This window comes from Onychomys torridus, chromosome 1 (assembly GCF_903995425.1).
Source record: "Onychomys torridus chromosome 1, mOncTor1.1, whole genome shotgun sequence".
NCBI lineage: Eukaryota > Metazoa > Chordata > Mammalia > Rodentia > Cricetidae > Onychomys > Onychomys torridus.
In genome coordinates, this window is record NC_050443.1 from 125,152,461 (window position 1) to 125,176,036 (window position 23,576).

Below are 23,576 nucleotides of genomic sequence, written 5' to 3' on the forward strand. Positions count from 1 at the left end.
GGGATTACAGGCATGTGCCACCACCGTCCAGCTCAGTACAATTCTTTTTTTTTTTTTTTGCTGGAGCTGAGGATCAAACCCAGGGCCTTGTGCTTGCTAGGCAAGCGCTCTACCACTGAACTAAATCCCCAACCCCTCAGTACAATTCTTATCCTAATAGTGAAATGTTTCACTGAGGCTTGCCCAGTGATTGAGTAAAACCAAAACTTATTATAAGCCACAGTCATCCTAGGGTCCCCCCGGGTATATACTCTCCCTGGTTTTGTGGGTTGCAGTCTGATTGTTCTTTGCTTTATATCTGGAATCCACTTATGAGTGAGTATACCATGTTTGTCCTTCTGGGTTTGAGTTACCTCACTCAGGATGATATTTTCTAGATCCATCCATTTGCCTGCAAATTTCATGCTGTCATTGTTTTTCTCTGCTGAGTAGTACTCCATTGTGTGTATGTACCACATTCTTCAGTTGATGAGGTCTCTGCTTCAGTTCCTGCCCTCACTTCCCTGGATGATGTACCACAAGCTGTAAGACTAATAAAACCTCTCCTCCCCCCCCTAAAAAAAATGTCATTTTTACAAAAAGAAAAATAGAAGAATAATTTGTTAACATTATGATCCACTTCTTTTTTTTTTTTTTTCTGAGACAGGGTTTCTCTGTAGCTTTGGAGGCTGTCCTGGAACTCGCTTTATAGACCAGGCTGGCCTCAAACTCACAGAGATCCACGTGCATCTGCCTCCCAAGTGCTGAGATTACAAGAGTGCGCCACCACTGCCTAGTGTCATTAAGCCCTTTTAAGACAAATGATAGCTGAATTATACATATAAATATTGATTAGATTCTGGGATACAGAAGAGACCTATCTTCATCTGTTCAGAGAGCTATGTTTTACTTAAGTTGTATAAGTGAGATTCTTATTCATCTTCCCCTTCACTGTTTGATTTACGGCAGACATTTTTCTATAGGCTAATCCATAATCTAAAAATATTTTAGCCTTCCCTCCTGAAAGTACAGCCAGCATATCCTTTCATCAGCTTGATACAGTACAAATTCTTATCCCAATAGAGAAATGTTTCACTAAAGCTTGCCCAGTGACTGGGTAAAACCAAAACTTATTATAAGCCACAGTCATCCTAGGGTCCCCCCTGGTAGGTAGCTTCCCTGGTTCTGTGGGTTACAGTCTGATTGTTCTTTGCTTTATATCTAGAATCCACTTATGAGTGAGGACATACCATGTTTGTCCTTCTGAGTCTGGGTTACTTCACTCAGGATATATTCTAGTTCCATCCATTTGCCTGCAAATTTCATGCTGTCATTGTTTTTCTCTGCTGAGTAGTACTCCATTGTATATCTGTACCACATTTTCTTAATCCATTCTTCAGTTGACGGGCATCTAGGTTGTTTCCAGGTCCTGACTATTATGAATAGTGCTACTATGAACATAGTTGAGCATGTATCTTTGTGGTATGATTGAGCATTCCTTGGGTATATGCCCAAGAGTGGTATGGCTGGGTCTTGAGGTAGATTGATTCCCAATTTTCTGAGAAACCACCATACTGATTTCCATAGTGGTTGTACAATTTTGCACTCCCACCAATAGTGGAAGAGTGTTCCCCTTGCTCCACATTCTCTCCAACAAAGACTCATTAGTGTTTTTGGTCATAGCCATTCTGACAGGTGTAAGGTGGTATCTCAGAGTCGTTTTGATTTGCATTTCTCTGATGATTAAGGATGTTGAGCATTTCCTTAAATGTCTTTCAGCCATTTGAGATTCTTCTTTTGAGAATTCTCTGTTTAGCTCTGTAGCCCATTTTGTAATTGGATTGTTCAGTATTTTGATGTCTAGTTTCTTGAGTTCTTTATATACTTTGGAGATCAGTCCTCTGTCAGATGTGGGGTTGGTGAAGATCTTTTCTCATTCTGTAGGCTGTCTTTTTGTCTTATTTACCATGTATTTTGCCCTACAAAAGCTTCTCAGTTTCAAGAGGTCCCATTTATTAATTTTTGCTCTCAGTGTCTGTGCTACTGGTGTTATATTTAGGAAGTGCTCTCCTATGCCAATGAGTTCAAGAGTACTTCCTACTTTCTTTTCTATCAAGTTCAGTATAACTGGATTTATGTTGAGGTCTTTGATCCACTTGGACTTGAGGTTTGTGCACAGTGACAGATATGAATCTATTTGCAATCTTCTACATATTGACATCCATCCAGTTATGCCAGCACCATTTGTTGAAGATGCTTTCTTTTTTCCATTGTATAGTTTTGGCTTCTTTGTCAAAAATCAGGTGTTCATATGTGTGGATTAATGTCACAGTCTTCAATTTGATTCCATTGGTCCGTATGATGGTTTTTGGGTTTTTTTATGCCAGTACCAAGCTGTTTTTATTACTATAACTCTATAGAAGAGCTTGAGTTCAGGGATGATGATCCTCCAGAGGTTGCTTTATTATACAAGATTCTTTTAGCTATCCTGGGTCTTTCGTTTTTCCATATGAAGTTGAGTATTGTTCATTCCAAGTCTGTGAATAATTGTGTTGGGATTTTGATGGGAATTGCATTGAGATTGCTTTTGGTAATATTGCCATTTTTACTAAGTTAATCCTACCTATCCATGAGCATGGGATATCTTTCCATTTTTCTGATATCTTCTTCAATTTCTTTCTTCAGAGACTTAAAGTTCTTATCATATAGGTCCTTCACTTGTTAGTTAGTGTTACCCCAAGGTATTTTATATTATTTGTGGCTATTGTAAAGGGTGATGTTTCTCTGATTTCTTTCTCAGACCTTTTATCATTTGTATATAGGAGGTCTACTGATTTTTTTTTTTAGTTGATCTTGTATCCTGCCGCTTTACTGAAAGAATTTATCAGCTGTAGGAGTTCTCTGGTAGAATTTTTGGGGTCACTTATGTATACTATCATATTGTCTGCAAATGTGAAAGCTTGACTTCTTCCTTCCCAATTTCTATCCCTTTGATCTCTTTTTGTTGTCTAATTGCTCTAGCTAGAACTTCAAGTACTATATTGAATAAATATGGGGAGAATGGCCAGCCTGGCTTGTTCCTGATTTTAGTGGAATCGCTTTGGGTTTCTTTCTGTTTAATTTGATGGTGGCTGTTTGGTTGCCGTAAATTGCCTTTATTATGTTTAAGTATGTTCCTTGTATTCCTGATCTCTCTTAAGTCCTTTATCATGAAGGGGTGTTGGATTTTGTCAAAAGCTTTTTCAGCATCTAATGAGATGATCATGTTCTTTTAGTTTGTTTATATGGTATATTACATTGACAGATTTTCGTATGTTAAACCATCATTGCATCCCTGGGATGAAGTCTACTTGGTCCTGGTGGATAATGTTTTTGATGTGTTCTTGGATTCAGTTTGCCAATATTTTGTTGAGTATTTTTGCATCAATGTTCATGAGGGAGATTTGTCTGTAATTCTCTTTATTAGCTGTATCTTTGTGTGGTTTGGGTATCATGGTAACTGTAACCTCATAAAAAGAGTTTGGTAATGTTCCTTCTGTTTCTGTTGTGTGGAACAATTTGAATAGTATTGGAATTAGCTCTTCTTTGAAAATCTGGTAGAATTCTGAGCTGAAACCACCTAGTCCTGGGCTTTTTTTGGTTGGGAGACTTTTAATGACTGTTTCTATTTCCTTAGGGGTTATCGGTCTACTTGAATAGTTTATCTGGTCTTGATTTAACTTTGGTATGTGGTCCCTATTCAGAAAATTGTCGATTTCTTTCAGATTTTCCAATTTTGTGGAGTACAGGTTTTTGAAGTATGACTTGATTGATTTTCTGGATTTCCTCCTTGTTTGTTGTTATCTCTCCCATTTTATTTCTGATTTTGTTAATTTGGATGCTTTCTCTCTGCCTTTTGGTTAATTTGGATAGGGGTTTGTCTATCTTGTTGATTTTTTCAAAAAACCAACTTTGTTTCATTGATTCTTTGTATTGTTCTCTTTGTTTCTATTTCATTGATTTCAGCCCTCAATTTGATTATTTCCTGGCATCTACTCCTCCTGAGTGAGTTTGTTTCTTTTCATTCTAGAGCTTTCAGTTGTGCTGTTAAGTCATTGATATGAGATTTCTCCATCTTCTTTATGTGTCATTTAGTGCTATGAATTTTCCTCTTAGCACTATTTTCATAGTGTCCCGTGGGTTTGAGTAATGTTTTCATTGAATTCTAGGAAGTCTTTAATTTCTTTCTTTATTTCTTCTTTGACCCATTGGTGTTTCAGGTGAGCATTATTCAGTTTCCATGAGATTGTAGGATTTCTATAGTTTTTGTTGTTGATGAAATCTAACTTTAAGGCATGATGGTCTGATAGAACACAGGAGGTTATTCCAATGTTTTTGTATCTGTTGAGATTTGCTTTGTGACCGAGCATGTGGTCAATTTTCAAGTTTATTTATTTATTTATTTATTTATTTATTTATTTATTTATTTATTTATTTAGATTTCTCAAGACAGGGTTTCTCTGTGTAGCTTTGCGTCTTTCCTGGAACTCACTTGGTAGACCAGGCTGGCCTCGAACTCACAGAGATCTGCCTGCCTCTGCCTCCCGAGTGCTGGGATTAAAGGCGTGCACCACCACCACCTGGCCAAGTTTTTTTTTTTTTTTTTTAAGTTTTTATTTTTTGAGACAGGATTTCACTGTGTAGATTTGTTCGTCTTGTAACTCACTGTAGAGCAAACTGGTCTTGAATTCCCAGAGATCTGCCTGCTTCTGCCTCCCGAGTGCTGGGATTGCAGGTCTGCACCACACTGGCTTGGTTTTCTTATTTTACAATAAATAGTTAGACACAATAATTCCTTTTCATTTGTTTGTTTTGGTTTTTGTTTTGTTTGTTGTTTTATTTTTTTAAGATTTATTTATTTATTATGTACACAGAAGAGGACGCCAGATCTCATTACAGATGGTTGTGAGCCACCATGTGGTTCCTGGGAATTGAACTCAGGACCTCTGGAAGAGCAGTCGGTGCTCTTAACCTCTGAGCCATCTCTCCAGCCCCTGTTGTTTTGTTTTGTTTAGACACGATAATTCTTGACTCTGAATGATAAGTTCACAGAAGTCCCCATTGTTAAAATGAGGCCCAAGCATGCTGGTGACATCATAAAGGACGGCTCCAAGACAACAGACAGGATCTTCCTAGAAACCTGGGCCATAGCTAGTATTGATATCAGTTTTAGGAGAGAAGGAGAGCCAGGAAAGATCCTTTGGGTTCTATGCTTAAACTCTCTTTGTTCCAGGGGTTCCAGTACAATCATGGATAAACCCTCGAAGATGGATAATGCTCATCCTGAGTCACACACTAGTAAATTGGTTCCAAGCCATTACTCATCATCCTCCCAAGCACACCATAGGCCAGGCCACAATGGAGTCCATCATCCTCGTGATGCCCATCACCAGCCATCTCACAATCGCGGTGGATCCCACCATCAAAATGAATCCCAGCATTTCCGTGAGTCCTCAGACCGTGAAGGTGCTTTCTCCCATCATTCCCATCACCATAACAGACCTTATCACTCCATATCGCCGGATACCGTCCCTCACCATTTTGGTGGGACCCATGATGAATCTCACCTCCATACTGAGTCCCAACACCATAGTGAGTTCCACCACCCAAGCAGACAACACCAAGATGGACGTCACTATCATGGAGGGCACCATGGAACTTCTGAGTCACACAGCCAAAGGGATGCTTCCCACCATGGGAAACCCCATCATACATCCCACCGTCCTGGTGAATCCCATCATCAAGGCCATCAAGGCCATCAAGGCCACCATTACGGCAGGCTTCACCATCTTGAATCCCAATACCACCGAAGACAGTCTTATTATGGAGGGAACTTTTCCTTCCACTCCTCTGAGGGGTCCTTCCACCAGGAAAGATCTCACCATCATGTAGGCCACCAAGCTCACCACAGCGAGCATCCCCACCACGGCGAGCATCCCCACCACGGCGAGCATTCCTACCACGGCGAGCATTCCCACCACAGACTGCACCATCACCACAGAGAACACCATCATGGAGAGCATCATCACCACAGAGAGCATTCCCATCATCACCGCCAGAGCATCTCCCAACTCTCTGCCACATTCAAGTCCCACAGCACGCTTGGCATCTCCCCTTCTCCTATGAGAACCAAAAGCTCACTCGGTAGTGTGCCTCTCTCCCATACTGCAACGAGATCTTATGCCTCTCATGTTTCCAGCAAAATTCATCCCAAGGACACCTCCAAAGAATCAGACTCCTGGAGTGAGGACGAACAAATTCAGAAGCGCAAAAGTGAGTCTTTCAAGGCCTGCAACCCAGACTCCCTTGCTCAGATTCCTGCAGGTCTAGCCTGACCTTGAACTGGCCTTCCACACATGGGGAAGCTCAGTTCCCACCTGCAGAGGCATTCCGTCAGCCATTTTCTCCCCTTGCTGCTCACTGTCCTGCCCTCTATTCCTTAAGTGGTATGATTCTGAAGGCCTTGCAGTGTTTCTGCATTTAGTTGCTGCTTTATTCGTGGAAGGTTCATGTCTTGACCATTGAGAGTCTCATCAAATGTGGGTACCTGGTCTTTCTGGGTCACTGGCAGTACAGGGAGGAATCTGGGACAGTTGCTGCAGTCACAGGGTCCAAAGCTAGGGGCAGGTACAATCACAAGCCAGCTAATGACAGAAGCCTACCATCTTGTATATCAGGACATTTGCCTCTGCGGGTTCTGTGTCCACATGTGCCTCACTATGTGAAACCGTTGCTGAGGGCATATGCTGGTAACCAATACTAAAAGAAGAAACCAACTTACTGCTAGAGACCTTGACTGTTAAAGGTCTGTCAGACTCTCTGCCTGCTAGTTTATCAAAAACAGCAACAGTCTCATGAATAATCAGAGAGGAACAAGTGACTTACTGAGTGGGAACAGGAAAAGTAGTCGGGGGAGGGATGATTTAGCAGGATCTTAAACTAGAAAAGAGACCATCGAGATGGCAGGATGCTAACAAGAATTAGGTTTTCTTTAAGTTTCCATGTGGGCAAAGATCTGGAGTTGTAGGGTCAGGATCTCTTAGGACCTCCCAAACCAAATCCCAAACAGCTTGGCCTGATGTGGAAGTTTTAAGGACTGTGGCCCCAAGACCAGCACAGGGCAAGCATAGTGTTACATTAGTGAATGGGTAAGTGTAGGGATAGTAATGATCTTTGCCCATCTGGAAGGGCGCCTGGGGTCACTGTACACCATCACCACCTGTCTGGGCATAACTTTCTGATCTCCTTACAGGGACCCAGCGGGCCCACAAGAAGTTGCACTCTGGGAATATCTTCCAATGGATTTGGGAAAAAATAAGCCGCCTCCTTTGGGGTCTCCGGAAAATGATGATGTCACTGACTCAGTCCCTGGGCTTTGAGACCTTCATCTTCGTTGTGGTCTGCCTCAACACAATTATCCTTGTGGCCCAGACCTTCACTGAGCTAGAGATCAAAGGTGGTAAGAGTCAGGTGTACTGTCCTTATACTGAAAACAGTTGATGTGACTCCAGGGCTTCCCATGAGCCTGATCCAGTGCCAGAAGGTCTTTAAAACTTGTTACTTTATCTTCACCCCCTGGCAACTTGGTGACATTCCCAGAGGTAGAAGAAATATTGCTGAGAACATTGTAGAAAACCCACTGAACTGTAGGCTGTGCTATTCATAATATAGCCACCAGGTGGCGCATATGCTCTAAATATATTGCTGGGGCGGGGTGGGATACTGGGATGCTGGGATGCTGGGATGCTGGGATGTTGGTCTAGGGGAAGAGCCTGGAAGCCTCTACCAGGAGGCCCTAGAAGGGTTAAAACAGAAAGCTTAAGAATGCTGGCCTCTGAAGCCCAGTAGATGAAGAAAATGAATCACCACATGCCCACAGTTTTAGGACATGTTAAATTCATTTATGCTTATAAACAACTCTATCAAGTAGATTATTATTGTTCCCATTTTACAGACAGGAATGCTCAGGAACTTAGTGCTTAAATCACACAGCCATTTAAAGGAGTTAGAGAGGCCTGAGCACATGCCTTTAATTCCAGCAAAATGAAGCAGAGGCAGGCAGATCTCCATGAGTTTAAGACCAGCATAGCCTACATAGCAATTACAGGCCATCCAGAGCTACATAATGAGGTTTTGTCTAAAAAAAGAAAAAAGAAAACAAAAGCAGGCAGGTACAGCCTGGGTGTTTGGCCTACATGAGGTCTTAGTGATGAAGAGATGAGTGGGGGTGGCCGGATGCTAGAGATTGTCACTAAGAACACCTCTGATGTCCCCACAGAATGGTACTTCATGGTCCTGGACTCCATCTTCCTTTCCATCTACATACTAGAAGCTGTGCTCAAGCTCATTGCCCTGGGCGTAGAGTACTTTTATGACCCATGGAACAATCTGGGTAGGTGGGTGTGTTGTAAGAGGGAAGAGGATGTTGAACTGTTTTGGGGAGCTTAGGACAGAAGAGGAACAGAGATGGGATGCTGGCTTAGAGAAGCTTGTGGGTCTGGGCTAAGAGTCTGTTGGGCCTCCTCAGCTCAAGCACCCGTCTGCCCTCAGACTTCTTCATCATGGTCATGGCGGTGCTGGACTTTGTGCTCCTCCAGATCAATTCCCTCTCCTATTCATTCTACAACCACAGCCTGTTCCGGATTCTCAAAGTTTTCAAGAGCATGAGGGCACTGAGGGCCATCCGGGTCCTTCGGAGGCTCAGGTCATTGCTGTCAAGGGTGCTTGCCCTGGTGTGGAGATTCTCAAGGAAAAGGGCACCGGGGCCTGGATTTCCAGGGAATCCACTGTGACCTATTTCAGGGATGGTGGTGGGTTGGCACTGTGGCCCCTTGCATGCTTGGGATAAACCTCCCTAGGGTTCTTGCAATAATCAACCTATTTTCCAGGGAAGGATGGGAACATGACTAAGTCACCAGTGAATTAGGGACCCTTTAATTTTAATGCCCAGTCTGGTTATTGGGTGCAGCTCTCTACTCCCATCCCCACTGATTCAGACTCCCTCTCCACCGCTACCCACAGCATCCTCACTAGCCTCCATGAAGTGACGGGGACTCTGAGTGGATCTTTGCCGTCCATCACAGCCATCCTCACCCTCATGTTTACCTGCCTCTGTATCCTGCACAGTGGGGGTTGGGTGGCTGCCGGCATAGGGAAATGGGGGTTGGGGGAAGCAGGTCTGGAAGGGGCTGAGTGAAACCTGGTGAGAGGTGGGCACAGGGGAAGGTTCTGGTTCTGGTTTGGCCCTGAACAGTACAGTCCTCTTCTCTGTGGTGCTCCGGGCACTCTTCCGGAAATCGGACCCCAAGCGCTTCCAGAACATCTTTACCACCCTCTTTACCTTATTCACCATGCTCACCTTGGATGACTGGTCCCTCATCTACATGGACAACAGGGCCCAGGGTGGGCAGAGGGCAGGGTCCAGGGCATGGTGGGTAGGTTCTAACGGCTCGGTAACATCTGCCATCTGCGGGCACCTGTAGAAATCAGGGAATGCCTTTTGATTGACACTTTCCCTCCACAGGGGCCTGGTACATCATCCCCATCCTCATGATTTACATCATCATCCAGTACTTCATCTTCCTCAAGTGAGGCACCTGCTTTACCGCCCAGCTTCACCGCGGGCTTTCTCCCTAACCCAGCCCGGCCCTCTCACCCTAGTCATATGCCACACTGGACTCAGAGGACAGTGTGTGGCCTCTTCTCTGGTGGCCTCTTTAAGAGCACCCCACTGTCCCCTCTCTACAGCCTGGTGATTGCTGTGCTGGTAGATAACTTCCAGATGGCGCTTCTCAAAGGTCTGGAGAAAGAGAAGCTGGAGGTACCACACACATGGGGGAAGGCCGGGGACAAAAGAACAAACACTCCAGGTGTGGGGGCCAGGGAAGAAACCCTGGTAGAACTGAGGTCTTTTATCTAGAAAGCTGCCCGGGTCCACGAGAAGTTGCTGGACGACTCTCTGACAGAACTAACCCAAGCAGGTACTGGCCAGTCCCTCCTTCTTCGCATCCCCTCCCCTCCTGAGTAGCCAGGCTACTTCAGGACTATAGAATCTGAGATAAGAAAGGACTATCCAGGTTTAGAACTTTGGTCCAAAGGACTCTAGACTGTCCTCTAAAAGCCTATTCAATTCAGCAATTTTTTTATTGCTTTTTTATTTTTACTTTATTTTTTTCTTTCTAGACAGGGTTTCTCTGTGTAGCTTTGGTGCCTGTCCTGGATCTCCCTCTGTAGACCAGGCTGGCCTCGAACTCACAGGGCTCCCCCTGCCTCTGCCTCTCAAGTGCCATGGTTTGGTCTTAAGAGTTACTTTTTCTTTGTGGTGGCAAAATGGTCAACTGCACTCCTCGTTGCAAGTCTTCACAGTGTAGCCATCCCTGCTCTCTCTGGCCAGTCTTACTGAGTCACACATGTGATCCTAGCACGTGGGAGACTGAGACAAGAAGAGCTGAGCTTCAAGTCTAGGGCTAGCCTGAGCTACAAAGTGAGACCCTGTCTCAAGCAACAACAGTAATAAAGAAAACATGATCCCCTTCTCCCAGCAGCCCCAGTGAACCCCCCGAGGTGTGCTCCTTTCTTCTGATTGTCTCCCATGCCTGGTTTGTTTGTTTGTTTTGTTGTTGGTTTTTTTGAGACAGGGTTTCTCTGTGGTGTTTTGGAGCCTGTCCTGGACCTCGCTCTGTAGACCAGGCTGGCCTTGAACTCACAGAGATCCGCCTGCCTCTGCCTCCCAAGTGCTGGGATTAAAGGCGTGGGCCACCACCGCCCAGCCCCATGCCTGGTTTTGAACCAGTCACTCTAGCCTTTGATTGACATGCTTGATGTCACATGTCAGTGGAGAGGCCGTAGTAGTAATCCCAGCTAGACTGCAAGGACTGCAACAGGATGAGGTAGGACACTTGTGCCAGATGAAGACACAAAGGCTGGGGGTGCAGTTCAGTGGTACCCTTCTCATGTGGGAGGCCCTGGGCACCACCCATCCCTGTCACCACAAATGATGATGATAATAATAGTGATGATGATAATTATGAAATTAATTTCTGTTGGGTGTGGTGTGCACGCCTTTAATCCCAGCACTCAGGAGGCAGAGCCAGGAGGATCTTTGTGAGTTCGAGGCCAGCCTGGTCTACAGAGTGAGTTCCAGGGAAAGCACAAAGCTACACAGAGAAACCCTGTCTCAAAAAACCAAAAAAAAAAAAAAAAAACAACCGCAACATGCTCTGCAACTAGAGAAGCAACCTTTTAGGGCTGTGCTGGTAAGAAATTCCTTAAAGCCTCTCTTATACGTCCTGATTTTTTTTTTCCAATACAGGGTTTCTCTGTGTAGCCCTGGCTGTCCTGGAATTCACTCTATAGCCCAGGCTGGCCTCAAACTCACAGAGATTGCCTGCCTCTGCCTCCCGAGTGCTGGGATCAAAGTTGTGTGCCTCTACTGCCTGGTTAAGACTTCCTTATCCTTTCCTGCCATGTGGAATTCCTCTGCCTTCTGAGTCCAGTCATTTGCCCGGACACCCTCCTCACCATGCCTCTCTTTCTCCATCCAGACGCTGAGGCCCAGATTAGCGAGGGTGCCTTGCAGATGCAGTTTATCGAGAGAATGTTCAGCACCATGTCAGAGAAGTATGGAGGTGGAAGGAAGGGGCGGTCTGGAGACCTAATGGCGGGCTGGAAGGAAAAAGAACATTGCCCATCTCTCGTGGGCTGCAGGAAATGGGTGGAAGACTCAGACTTGTTTCCTCTCCCACAGCTGGGACCTGGGAACCATAAGCACCCGACAGTGAGGGGCAGCACCCAGCTCCCAGAGAAAGAGTCATGTTGCCTGCTCTGCAAGGACCATGGCAGAGCTTTCTCTTTTCTCTTTACTAGAGAAGTCTCCTGACCCTTGTCAGATTCAGGCCCTCTGAGGGTGCCAGGGACCCAAGGAGAAGTCATACTCTATTACTGCCATCCAGGTCCACGCTGCCAGAATCTTTGCTGGTTCATTAGACTGACAGGTTTCAGCCACGTGGAAGGTTAAAGGCGGGCTGTGGGAAATTGTTGGGGCAAAGTCTGGAGACCACATGGTCAAACTTCATCCCTCTCCATCCTTGGCCAGGCCAGCTCAAGATTCCTGCTGAAGACTAGGATCCTTGGCAACAGGCTGCTGTTCCTTGGTTCTTAGGCCTCGTTCTCTTGAGTTTTTTTTTTTTGTTGTTGTTGTTGTTTGTTTGTTTGTTTGTTTGTTTTTTAAGATTTATTTTATTTATCATGTACACAGTGTTCTGTCTGCATGTATCCCTGCAGGCCAGAAGATGGCACCAGATCTCATTACAGATGGTTGTGAGCCACCATGTGGTTGCTGGGAATTGAACTCAGGACCTCTGGAAGAGCAGTCAGTGCTCTTAACTTCTGAGCCATCTCTTCAGCCCTCTCTTGAGGTTTTTTTTATGAAAGCCAAGCCCTGTGTCTCTGCCCCACAACCAGTCTGGCTCCAGATCACTATACAGGGCATACCTGAGAGCTGACATCCCCTGGTCTTTGCTTACCATGAGAGAATCCAAGATCAGCAACCTAGATCAGGATCCTGTATGATCAGGCTAGTGCCAGCCTCCCTCATGTCACAGATATTGCTCCCTATGGTACAGCCTTGTTTTGTCCACATTCTTTCCTAAGCTTGTTTACTGCCAGGCCTCTGCCTACACTGTTGCTTTTGGTTAGATATTGATGTTGGATGACCAGGCCTCTGCCTACACTGTTGCTTTTGGTTAGATATTGATGTTGGATGACCAGGCCTCTGCCTACACTGTTGCTTTTGGTTAGATACTGATGTTGGATGACCAGGTCTCTGCCTACACTATTGCTTTTGGTTAGATCTTGATGTCGGATGACCAGGTCTCTGCCTACACTGTTGCTTTGGTTAGATATTGATGTCGGATGACCAGGCCTCTGCCTACACTGTTGCTTTTGGTTAGATATTGATGTCGGATGACCAGGCCTCTGCCTACACTGTTGCTTTTGGTTAGATATTGATGTCGGATGACCAGGCCTCTGCCTACACTGTTGCTTTTGGTTAGATATTGATGTTGGATGACCAGGCCTCTGCCTACACTGTTGCTTTTGGTTAGATATTGATGTCGGATGACCAGGCCTCTGCCTACACTGTTGCTTTTGGTTAGATATTGATGTCGGATGACCAGGCCTCTGCCTACACTGTTGCTTTTGGTTAGATATTGATGTCGGATGACCAGGCCTCTGCCTACACTGTTGCTTTTGGTTAGATATTGATGTTGGATGACCAGGCCTCTGCCTACACTGTTGCTTTTGGTTAGATATTGATGTCGGATGACCAGGCCTCTGCCTACACTGTTGCTTTTGGTTAGATATTGATGTCAGATGACCAGGCCTCTGCCTACACTGTTGCTTTTGGTTAGATATTGATGTTGGATGACCAGGCCTCTGCCTACACTGTTGCTTTTGGTTAGATATTGATGTTGGATGACCAGGCCTCTGCCTACACTGTTGCTTTTGGTTAGATATTGACGCTAGGCTCGGATGACCAGGTCTCTGCCTACACTATTGCTTTTGGTTAGATCTTGATGTCGGATGACCAGGTCTCTGCCTACACTGTTGCTTTGGTTAGATCTTGATGCCAGACTTGATGAGCAGGATTTAAGGGAGCCAGTTTAAATCCTGATACTATCACCTGATGTGCCACTCTCCTGTTTATCTACATGTTCCAGGACCTCAGCCACCACTGTAGCCTCACTCTGCCATACTTCTTCAGGGGTAGAGTCCCTAGTGGTCCCCTCCACTGAGAGTATCTTTTAGTGTAATTTTGGCTTGTCACTCTCCATTGAACTTGAGCTCTGATCCAGCTCCTGCTTCCCCCTCCAGGCTACTTCTTCTAACAAGGGCTCTCAGCATTGTGCTGACACAATGTGTTGCAGTTGTCTGGGCCCAAGGGTGACACCTCTTTCTTGTTCGTCTAAACATCCTTGGAGCAACTTGCTTTTCCTCTTCCCAGTGTTTTTGGCAAATGGATTGATAAGACCCAATGGGTGGATGATTGTTAGACTGAGTGGGTGGATCCAGGGAAGAACAGGTAGGTGGAGGGTAGGTAAGTGTGGACGGGTGCAATCGTCAGACAGATGAGTGAGTGACTGGACACATGATGGAGAGGCAGGTGGCTGAGTGGGTCCATGTTTAGGCTTGTGTAGATAAATGAACAAGAATGAGTATAAAGGGTTGGAGATTTAGCTCAGTGGTAGAGTGCTTGCCTAGCAAGCACAAGGCCCTGGGTTCGATCCTCAGCTCAAAAAAAAGAAAAAAAAAAGAATGAGTATAAAAATAAGTATTGGGGCTGGAGAGATGGCTCAGAGGTTAAGAGCACTGGCTGCTCTTCCAAAGGTCCTGAGTTCAATTCCCAGCAACCACAAGGTGACTCACAGCCATCTGTAATGAGATCTGGTGACCTCTTCTGGCCTGCAGGCATACTTGCAGACAGAACACTGTATACATAATAAATAAATAGATCTTTAAAAAAAATAAGTATATGGCAAGATGGATGATTAAGAGATAAGCCATTGGGTATTGGACAACAGACAGACTTACCAGGTATAATGGTGTACACTGGTAACCTCAGCTCCTTAGGGGCTGAGGCAGAAGGATCACAAGTTCAAAGCCAGTCTGGACAAGTCAGTGGGAACTCGTCTCAAAATAAAAATGTTAGGGACTAGAAGAGATGGCTAAGTCTGTAAAGTGCTGTCCATGCAAGCATGAGGACCTGACACTCAAGTCAAAGACAGGTGTGGCAGTACATGCCTGTGCCTGCAATCCCAGTGCTGAGGAGCTAAAGTGAGGAGGACCCCTGTGGCTTGCTGGCCAGTCAGTCTAGTGAGCTCCAGATTCAATGGCAGACACTACCTTAAAAATAAAGTGGAAGTCCAGCAGTGGTGGCAGATGCCTTGAATCCCAGCACTCAGGAGGCAGAGACAGGAGGATCTCTGTGAGTTCAAGGCCAGCCTGGTCTACAGAGTGAGATCCAGGACAACCAGGGCTACACAGTGAAACCCTGTCTCTAAAAATAAAAATACAAAAACCGATAAACAAACAAAACCCAATCAACAACAACAAAGTGGAGAACACTAGAGGGAGACACCCAGTGTTGACTTCTGGCCTCCACACACATGCATACATTCACGAGTACCCACATGCACACATGTGTCCACAAACATATACACATACACAAAGTAACTAATAAGCAAGATCTATATAAAGAGACTTCCTGGAGATAGAGGTCCAGGTCATGGCAAGCAGAGCTGCGTTAGGGCCCTGGGAATCCAGTCCTTGTCTCTGCCCAACCCCAGGCAGCGGGACCTCCACTTCCAGTTCCTGCAGTTGGTGGCATCAGTGGAGCAGCATCAGCAGAAGTTTCGTTCCCAAGCATCTGTCATCGATGAGATTGTGGACATTGCATTTGAGGTGAACCAGGAAGGACCGGGGCAGGGGAAAGGTAGAGAGAGGCTTGGGAGTAGAAGCTCTTACCCAAAGGTGGTTCTGAGTAACAGGCATGGCATTGGCAAAGTCTGACCCAGGTTCACTCACACACACCCTATCTGACCCCACAGGCTGGAGAAGAGGATTTTGGGAAATGACCCTGAAGAGCACCACCATATCGCCTCAAGTCTTTGGGAAGTGGCCTGCCAGGGTGGGTTGGGACAAGTCCCTAACTCTGCTGGCATTGTTATCCAGAACCATGCTGGACTGAGGTCCCAAAAGAATTTTAAAACCCCCAGGTGGCTCTGTTGTTGGAGCCCACTAGGTTTCCTGCTGCCTGTACCCAGCAGGACTGCATAAGAGGTTGATTGGACCATGGACCTGGGTACCAGGTGACTGTAACTTAGCAAGGGGAAGTCTTTTGCTCCACCCCTTGGCATTGTTATACATAGACCTTTGGAATAAAGTTCTGGGCCCGTTTGGATAAGGATCCAGGCCCACCTGAGTCTATGCTGTGTTTTCTCTCTTTCCTCATTCCTCAAGAGTTCCTGGGATAAGTAAGTGTGGGGGCTGGTCTCCCACACTCTGTCCTCACTGGTAGCCTGACACAAAGGGCAAGGGGAGCTGGACAGTGAGCTGCAGGCATATGTCAAGAGTTGCATGTGAAAGAGGCTCTTCTTGGATCTCTTCTGGCCTCGCCAGGTCCCAGCCTCCCAGCTCAGTCCAACAGTGCATTAGAAGAGATCAGAAGGGTAGTACAGGAAGAGGAGCCTGATGCCAGACAGTGATGGTGCATGCCTTTAGTGCCAGGATAGCCAGGACTGGTACACAGAGAAAGTCTGTCTCAAAAGGCAGAAACAAAACAAAAAGGAACCTGGGTGCTGATGGAAGACTAAATGAGAGGTCCTCTGCTTATGGAGGAAAGCCTTTCTGGCCTGGGGTCAGGAGAAAAAGAGCAGGCTGGAACATCCCAGAATTGCCAGGATTGCATCAGACACCAGGCATGGGGCCCAGCACTCAGGCTTACCAGGAACCCCATCATCTAACATAAGGGCACCAACCCAGTGGGAATACGAAGTACCCAAAAGGTCGATAGTGGTGCACACCTTTAATACCAGCACTTAGGAGACAGAGGCAGGCAGATCTCTTAGTTCGAGGCCAGCCTGGTCTACAGAGTGAGCTCCAGGACAGGCACCAAAACTACACAGAGAAACCCTGTCTTGAAAATAAATAAATAAATAAATAGATAGATAGATAGATAGATAAATACATAAATACACAAATACATAAATAAATACACAAATACATAAAAATTAAAAAGAACCCAGAGGTTTAAAAAAAGGGGGTGTGGGTTGGGGATTTAGCTCAGTGGTAGAGCGCTTGCCTAGCTAGCGCAAGGCCCTAGGTTCGATCCTCAGCTAAAAAAAAAAGGAGGTGGGGAGGAGAGCTGGTGTGATGCCTGGGTGGTTAAGATCATCCAGAGGGCCCAAGTTCAGCTCCCAGTACCCGTAACAGACTACTTACAACCACCTGTAATTCAGCTCTAAAGGATCTGACAGTTTCCTTTAGCCTCCGTGGGCACTGCATTCACATGCTCAGCCCACACACAGACACACATGCATTCACATAAATAATACCCCCAACCCCCTAGAGGTTAAAGGTCATTGACATCCCCTTCCCCACCTGAACTAAGACTACAAAACCTATTGAAGGGACAGAGGAGGCCTCTGATCTTCCTGGCTTCAGAGCAGATGGGGACAGGGCCATGCAGAATAGGGCCATGTGACATGGACCGGCTACTGTTAGGAGAGGGACACAGAAAATGGCTTAGATGAGTCCCACATGTACTGCCTGAGCCCCGGAAGGATGCCCGGAGCCCCACGGGACTGCCAGTTGGGACGTGTGTCTGTGCTAGGCACTGAGTTGAAGTGAAGTTCACCTCTGGCCCAGGGCTCCCCATCAAGGGGTAGCTGTCTTCTATCATTGATAACCATCTTACTCTTAGTGGAGGCCAATCCAGGGGGTCACGTGGGCTGGAGGGACTCTAGAATGGGAGGTGGAGGATGGTTTGACCAGCACTCACACAGACCATCGGTCTTTGCTAGAAAGCAGTGCAATCTCCGGGACCTTAAGAAGAAACATCACTTAGTGGCGACCCCTCTCCCTAGTCTTGCTTAGTCATGCCCAGCCCCAGGAACACACCAAGCAGGGGAAATGTCGTCTGGGATTTGGGCCCAGATTCCAGGGGTGGAGAAACCACTTCCCAGGCTTCCTTGAGTCTAGCCTTCTCCCCAGGCCTCCCACATTCATTCAACAAGTATTTCCTGCCATTCGCCCTGTACTGACTCCATGCTGGTATCTCCTGCTTGATGAAACTTGGGAAACCTTCCAAGCAGTGACTGACACACAGCACAAACTGAACTGCCACGGGTTTATCAGGTTCCCACAGAAGCAGGGCTGCAAGTTGTCCCTGTGTCGACATCAAATCAGCCCCTCAGTGTGTCAGGCTTCCCAGGTGGCACTCAGTCTTCATTCCTTCCCTGATGTGGCCTTAGATGGCTGTAGACAGGACCCAACTGTAACTGCCGTTCAAGAGGTCACAGAATTGGGTGGGAGGAGGCGGGTCAGACAGAAACAAAGGTGTGAAGGCCTTCCTTAGAAAGGAGAAGGTGGTTGGGGATTTAGCTCAGTGGTAGAGCACTTGCCTAGTAAGCACAAGGCCCTGGGTTCGATCCCCAGCTTAAAAAAAAAAGGAGAAGGCAAGCGGGATGATGGTGGTACATGCCTTTAATCCCAGCACTCAGGAGACAGAGCCAAGTGGATCTCTGTGAGTTCAAGGCCAGCCTGGGATACAGAGCGAGTTCCAGGCCACGCACCAAAACTACACGGAGAAACCCTGTCTTGAAAAAAAACATTAAAAAATAGATTCAATAACCTAGGAATATTTGTGACCTTGGAACCCCAAGAATATTTGTGACCTGGGAACCCAGCTTCCTGGAGCCCACAGAGTTCATCATCTGGGCACATCTTACATGTCTTCTGAGTACTAAGAGTTTAGCAGGATATGGGCTTCCCTTCAAGTGCTCATGGATGTGGGACTAGACTGAATCGCAGCTGCCTGGAGGCTCCTCACGTAGCCAGGGTCATTTCCCTTAAGGCCAGCTGTGGACTTGTGCCAGGGCCTCCAACGGCTGTAGTTTGGGAACATATGTGGTCAAACATTTCAGACACTGAGACATGAATTGCTTTGTTTGCTGTCCCAGAATCTGCCTCACTAAAGGAAAACAAGATACCTTGAGCTCACTGCAATTCTGCTGTCTGATGCTCTGTACTGCTTTATCATTTGAGAGCAATAAAAAGATCTGTGCCACTAATAAACTCGCTGGCCTGGGTCATCTGCCTTTGCAGCCCTCCTGACCACAGCTTTGTTGTTTTTCGGATCAGGGTTTCTCTGTGTAGCCTTGGCTATCCTGGAACTCACTATGTAGACCAGGCTGGCCTTGAACTTGCAGAGATCTGCCTGCCTCTGCCTCCCAAGTGCTGGGATTAAAGGCGTGTGCCACCACCACTGGGCACAAAAGGCATTGGGTCTCCTGGGTTTGGAGTTACAGATGGTTGCCAGCAGTCATGTGGGTACTGGGAATCAAACCCAAGTCCTCTGCAAGAACAGCCAGTGCTCTTAACTATGAAGCCATCTCTCCAGCCTTCTGACCCCGGCTTTTAACTGTCTGTCTTTTCTCATCCCCATCCTCCCCTTAAAGTCCCAGCATGAACCCAGGAAGAGATGCTGGTCCTGCTCACACAGACATCCCTGCTGCGACTAGTCTCAGGGCATCACCCCTGCGTCCCTTCTATGACGTCATTTCCTTCTCCCTTACCTCTGAAACTACTGAAAGTGTCTGAAGACCGGCTCCCATCTGAGGAATGCACCCTCAGTAAGCCTCAGATGGGTCAGCAGGGGCTCTCTGGGGGTTAAGGGCATAGGGCCCTGTCAACTGCAGGGTTCTGAGAGTCACTGGGAGCAGAGTGAGGGTCAAGGTAAGGAGGCACACAAGAGAAACCAATGCAAGAAGCAGCGCTAAGAATTTATTGCAGCAGATGTGGTCCTTGGCCCAGAGGTGCCTCCACCACCATGCTTGTTCCCATGGGGTCTCATCATGGTCACCCTGGGACTGGTTACACCTGCTTACAGTCATGCTTTAGAAGCTGGGTGGTGTTCTTCCAGGGGACTTCAAGGAGCTCAAAGTTGCAACGCAGCCTCTGAGGAGGGAAGGCAGTGGACAAGGAGGGTAAGCTTGGTGCCAGCGGCCCCTCCCAGCAGTCAGCCTCCTGCCTGCCACATCTCTCTGGAGCCAGGGACAGACCACTGGTTTCACCATAACATGAAGTCGGATGGCCACTGGTGGCACCATAACATGAAGTCAGATGGCCGGAGATGATCTATCAGGCAACTCCCACCCAAGAAAAAATCCCAGTCTCTCCTCCCTGCACCCCACCCTGGCCTGAGTCACACAAAGACCAGACAGGACAGGTCCAGCCAGGCTTTTGCCTGGCCAGATAGACTGGTCAGGATGAACAAGCTAAAGGCCTCAGACTCTGCAGAGGGCTGGGCTGGGGTCGATGCTGTTACCTCCTGCTGCACCCCTGTGGCCAGGGGGCAAGTGGTGAGGTCCATGTGGTCTCCGGAGACTCTGGTCTTTCTGCACTCTGTGCTCTCTAAGTCCATGGTCAGGTAGAATTTGACGCCAGTCACCAGCTGGGAACAAGAGAAGGCAGGTCAGAGATGCCTGGGAGCCCAGCCTGTGTGCCTACTCTTTCCAAGTCTTCAACTCCGCCTGGCAAATGCAACACTCTGGCCTAATTCAAACCTGGAGTGGAGGTGGGGCCTTCTGGGTGTGACCTAGGGGTGGAGCCTAGGCCCTGCAGGAGGCTGAAGAGCCCCTGTAGTACAGCTGTCGGCAGCTAGGGCAGATATGGAGAATGACACGGGATACCTACTCTGTCTGGGTCCCTCCCTCTCTATCTGGCAGGCTTAGGGAAGTGCAGTTAGTTATACCAAAAGTGGTAGAATCCTGCATTTTTTTTTGATAGTTAGATAATGTTGGTTGCCATAGGTTTTGCCATTCATCTGTACTTAAGTATTTCATAAAATGGGCTCGCCGTCATGATTGGCTTAGCGCCCTCTTGCGTTTGGTAGCGGGCCAGCGGCTCTCTGGCCTGTCCCGTGTTCCTTGTCCCTGTCCCTCCCCACAGCCACTCTGCCCCACAACCACCATACCTGATAGGATGCAAGGACGATTTTGGTGTCTCGGAAGTAGTAGAGGCTGTTGCTGCCCATGTTGTAGCTGCTCACAGCTGCCTGCGCGGCCTTCTGCACCCGGGGGTCGTTGGGAGGCAGGCTCTGGCGCTCTCCGGTCATGCGGCTCCGGCTCCGCAGCTCTGCGCGGGCGTCCGGGCACAGAGTCAGGAGGCAGAATGCGAGCAGGGCCAGGCCCATCGCCAGCGGGAAGTGAGGACGCTCCATAGCCGCAGATGTCAGTGCCAGAGCTCCATCCCGCACGGCTTTTACAGGCTCCGGGGGCCCCGCCCCGCTCCGCCCACCGCCTGCCTGTTTCCTTAGCAGGCTTGGACCCGGTGCAGGTGCCTGGAGGCGGCTGCCTGTACCTCCCCCACCTAGGAGGACCAGGGGCGGCACACAGGTCCCAGAACCTCTACGCATAGGGATGCTGGCCTGTCATCCAGGAGGGAGAGGACAGAGACAGTTCACCAGCACCAAAGGCCACCACAGGGACAGGACAGTTCATACTATGAACCTGCAGTGTGACTTGCCGGAGCAGCTATGGTTGAGCTCTTACCATTGCTATAATTTTCTTGTCCTGGGGCCTTCATTTCTTCTGGAAAATAAACGTTGTAAGGATTTAATGAACTGACACAGGCAAAGAGCCTAGGAAGAGGCTGCGTGCTATGCAGTGGGTAGGGAGGGAGAGAAGCCGCACTGCTTAATCCTCCCAGCCTGGTGAAGTGGGGGTGGCGGACGCTTGCATTTGCAGATGTGGGAACAACACAGAAGTGAGAACTGATTTGCTCAAAGACATGAGCTGGCCCCTAGTAAGTGAGGATACCGAACAGCCTGTGTGTGTGTGTGTGTGTGTGTGTGTGTGTGTGTGTGTGAGTGTGAGAGAGAGAGAGAGAGAGAGAGAGAGAGAGAGAGCAAGATCTTATGTATCCTAAGCTGACCTTGAACTTGTTTAGTTCAGCATGACCTTGAACTTCTGAATTTTCTGGCCCCTACTTTCACGTGCTGGGATTAGCGTCATATTTTATGTGGCACTGAGAACCAAACCCAGGGCTTCATGCATTTTAGACAAGCACTCTGCCACTGGACATCTCGGCTCCATTTACTTTCGTTGGGCTTGAACTTAGGGTCTTTTGTATGCTGGGCAAACACTTTATCACTTAGCTATATCTTCAGCCCTCTTTTTACTCATTTTTAGACAGGGCCTTGTTCAGTCTCATAGGGATTATAAGCCTATGCCACCAGGCCTAGCTCAAATCTGTGTTCTTAACTCAGAATAAGTCTGAAAGGTAAGAATTGCCCCCAAAGGGGGGGAGTGTCATACCAGCTCCCTTCTTACTGACTGGGTGGCTTTGGATAAGTCATTTGGGACTTCAGTGTCCTATAGATACTAGCACAGGGTATTAGGAAACCCTGTGGTGTTTTGGAAGAACCCAGTGACTACATGGGGACTTGGCAGTGTCCCCTTCCCCAAGGGTCTTTTCATCGTGTTGTTTTTAACCAGTTCCACACCCTCTTGCCTCTTTTCTTTTTTGTTTTTCTTTTGGTGGGGGAAGGGATGCTCATGCCTCTGCACGAGAGTAGGGTAGGCACATGCCATAGCATGCACATGTACAAGGTCAAAGGTCAGCTTTCCAGAGCTGGTTCTCTCCTTCTACAATATGAGTTCCGAAGTTTGAACCCAGGGCTTCAGCCTTGGCAGCAAACATCTTTACCCACTGAGCCATCCTCCTGGCCCTCCTTGGGGGTTTTAAGCGGGACTTGGAGGAAGCAGCTGCTTTCGGGACGTTGCAGACAGTATTTGACAAGTGCAGCTTTGCTCTGGTGACTGTGACAGGTAAGTACCCAATGCACCCTTCTCCCAATTCTAGACCTTTTAGAATGCCGGGGTCATGAGGCAGAGATTTCTCAGCCCAGAGTGTGATCACCACCCCATTCAGCTACAAGCTTGCTCCACCTGGCAGCCCAGCTGTGAAAGGTAAACTTCAGTGACAGGCATGCTGTCTTCGCCCTGTGATCCCAGCACTGGGCAGTAGAAACAGGCAGGTCTCTGTGAGTTCCAGGCCAACCTGGTCTGCATAGTGAGTTCCAGGCCAGGGCTACATAGTAAACTTGGGAGGCTTTGTCAAAAAACAAACAAAAAAAAGAAAAGAAAAATAAAAGAAAAAACAAAAAACCTATACCACTTCCTTTTGAGTCCAATGAAAGAAGACCTCAGGTGTGATGCAGACCCAGATGTGTAGGGTCTGGAGACACCAACTTGGAAGAGAACTACCCAAAGCTCTAAGTTGTTTTTGTTTTGTTTTGTTATTGTTGGTTTTTCCAGGCAGGGTTTCTCTGTGTAGTTTTGGTGCCTATTCTAGGCTGGCCTCGAACTCACAGAGATCCACCTGGCTCTGCCTCCTGAGTACTGGGATTAAAGGCATGCATCACCACTACCCAGTGATTTCTAAGTCTTAACTAAGCAGGGCCCCTGAGTTGGGGGACCCTGGTGAGGAAGGAGAGCAAGAAACACAGGATAGCTCACTGCTCACCTGGCATGGAATCTAGTCACAGCTACATGCACCTCCTACAGCTCCCTCAAAAATTCCTCAGTTGGAGGGGCTGGGAATATGGCTTAGTTGGTAGAGTGCCCACCACCACACAAGCATGTGGATCTGAGTTCAGATCCCCAGCACCTACACAGAAGACAGGGAGATTCTTGGAGCTCATTGGCTAACCAGGCTAGCAGCATTGATGAGCTCCCGATTCAGTGAAAGATCCTGTCTCAAAAACTAAGGTGAAGAGC

The 23,576-nt window shown here is 47.4% G+C and overlaps 2 protein-coding genes and 1 non-coding gene across 3 annotated transcripts in view; 2 read left to right on the plus strand and 1 right to left on the minus strand.

Moving 5' to 3' along the window:
• The window catches only part of Catsper1 (cation channel sperm associated 1), a gene marked incomplete at its 3' end in the record, with an annotated part of 28,825 nt that extends 13,006 nt beyond the window's left edge, over positions 1 to 15,819 (plus strand). Inside the window, exons 3-13 of the mRNA XM_036201836.1 lie at positions 5,252 to 6,291; positions 7,271 to 7,477; positions 8,297 to 8,410; positions 8,569 to 8,722; positions 9,040 to 9,131; positions 9,277 to 9,420; positions 9,542 to 9,605; positions 9,766 to 9,838; positions 9,938 to 9,998; positions 15,363 to 15,477; positions 15,624 to 15,819. Coding sequence (XP_036057729.1) covers positions 5,268 to 6,291; positions 7,271 to 7,477; positions 8,297 to 8,410; positions 8,569 to 8,722; positions 9,040 to 9,131; positions 9,277 to 9,420; positions 9,542 to 9,605; positions 9,766 to 9,838; positions 9,938 to 9,998; positions 15,363 to 15,477; positions 15,624 to 15,819 — 2,244 coding nt within the window. The remainder of the gene's footprint in view (positions 1 to 5,251; positions 6,292 to 7,270; positions 7,478 to 8,296; positions 8,411 to 8,568; positions 8,723 to 9,039; positions 9,132 to 9,276; positions 9,421 to 9,541; positions 9,606 to 9,765; positions 9,839 to 9,937; positions 9,999 to 15,362; positions 15,478 to 15,623) is intronic.
• A 2,353-nt stretch (positions 15,820 to 18,172) lies between these two features.
• On the plus strand, positions 18,173 to 18,239 carry Trnat-agu. Its single transcript has one exon. It is a non-coding gene; the product is annotated as a tRNA-Thr (tRNA).
• A 1,317-nt stretch (positions 18,240 to 19,556) lies between these two features.
• Cst6 (cystatin E/M) lies at positions 19,557 to 21,341 on the minus strand. The gene is made up of 3 exons (XM_036201916.1): positions 20,771 to 21,341; positions 20,123 to 20,248; positions 19,557 to 19,752 (listed from the first exon to the last, which is right to left on the minus strand). Exons 1-3 carry the CDS (start codon positions 21,209 to 21,211, stop codon positions 19,669 to 19,671), a joined length of 651 nt encoding a protein of 216 aa, XP_036057809.1. The 5' UTR covers positions 21,212 to 21,341; the 3' UTR covers positions 19,557 to 19,668.
• Positions 21,342 to 23,576: the final 2,235 nt, after the last annotated feature.

Coding starts and splice junctions, on each gene's coding strand:
- Cst6 (XM_036201916.1), bottom strand. CDS start 21,211: ATGCGTAGAGGTTCTGGGACCTGTGTGCCGCCCCTGGTCCTCCTAGGT. Junction 20,249..20,770: donor TCGTCCTTGCATCCTATCAG/GTATGGTGGTTG, acceptor TCTTGTTCCCAG/CTGGTGACTGGCGTCAAATT. Junction 19,753..20,122: donor CCACAGGGGTGCAGCAGGAG/GTAACAGCATCG, acceptor TTCCCTCCTCAG/AGGCTGCGTTGCAACTTTGA.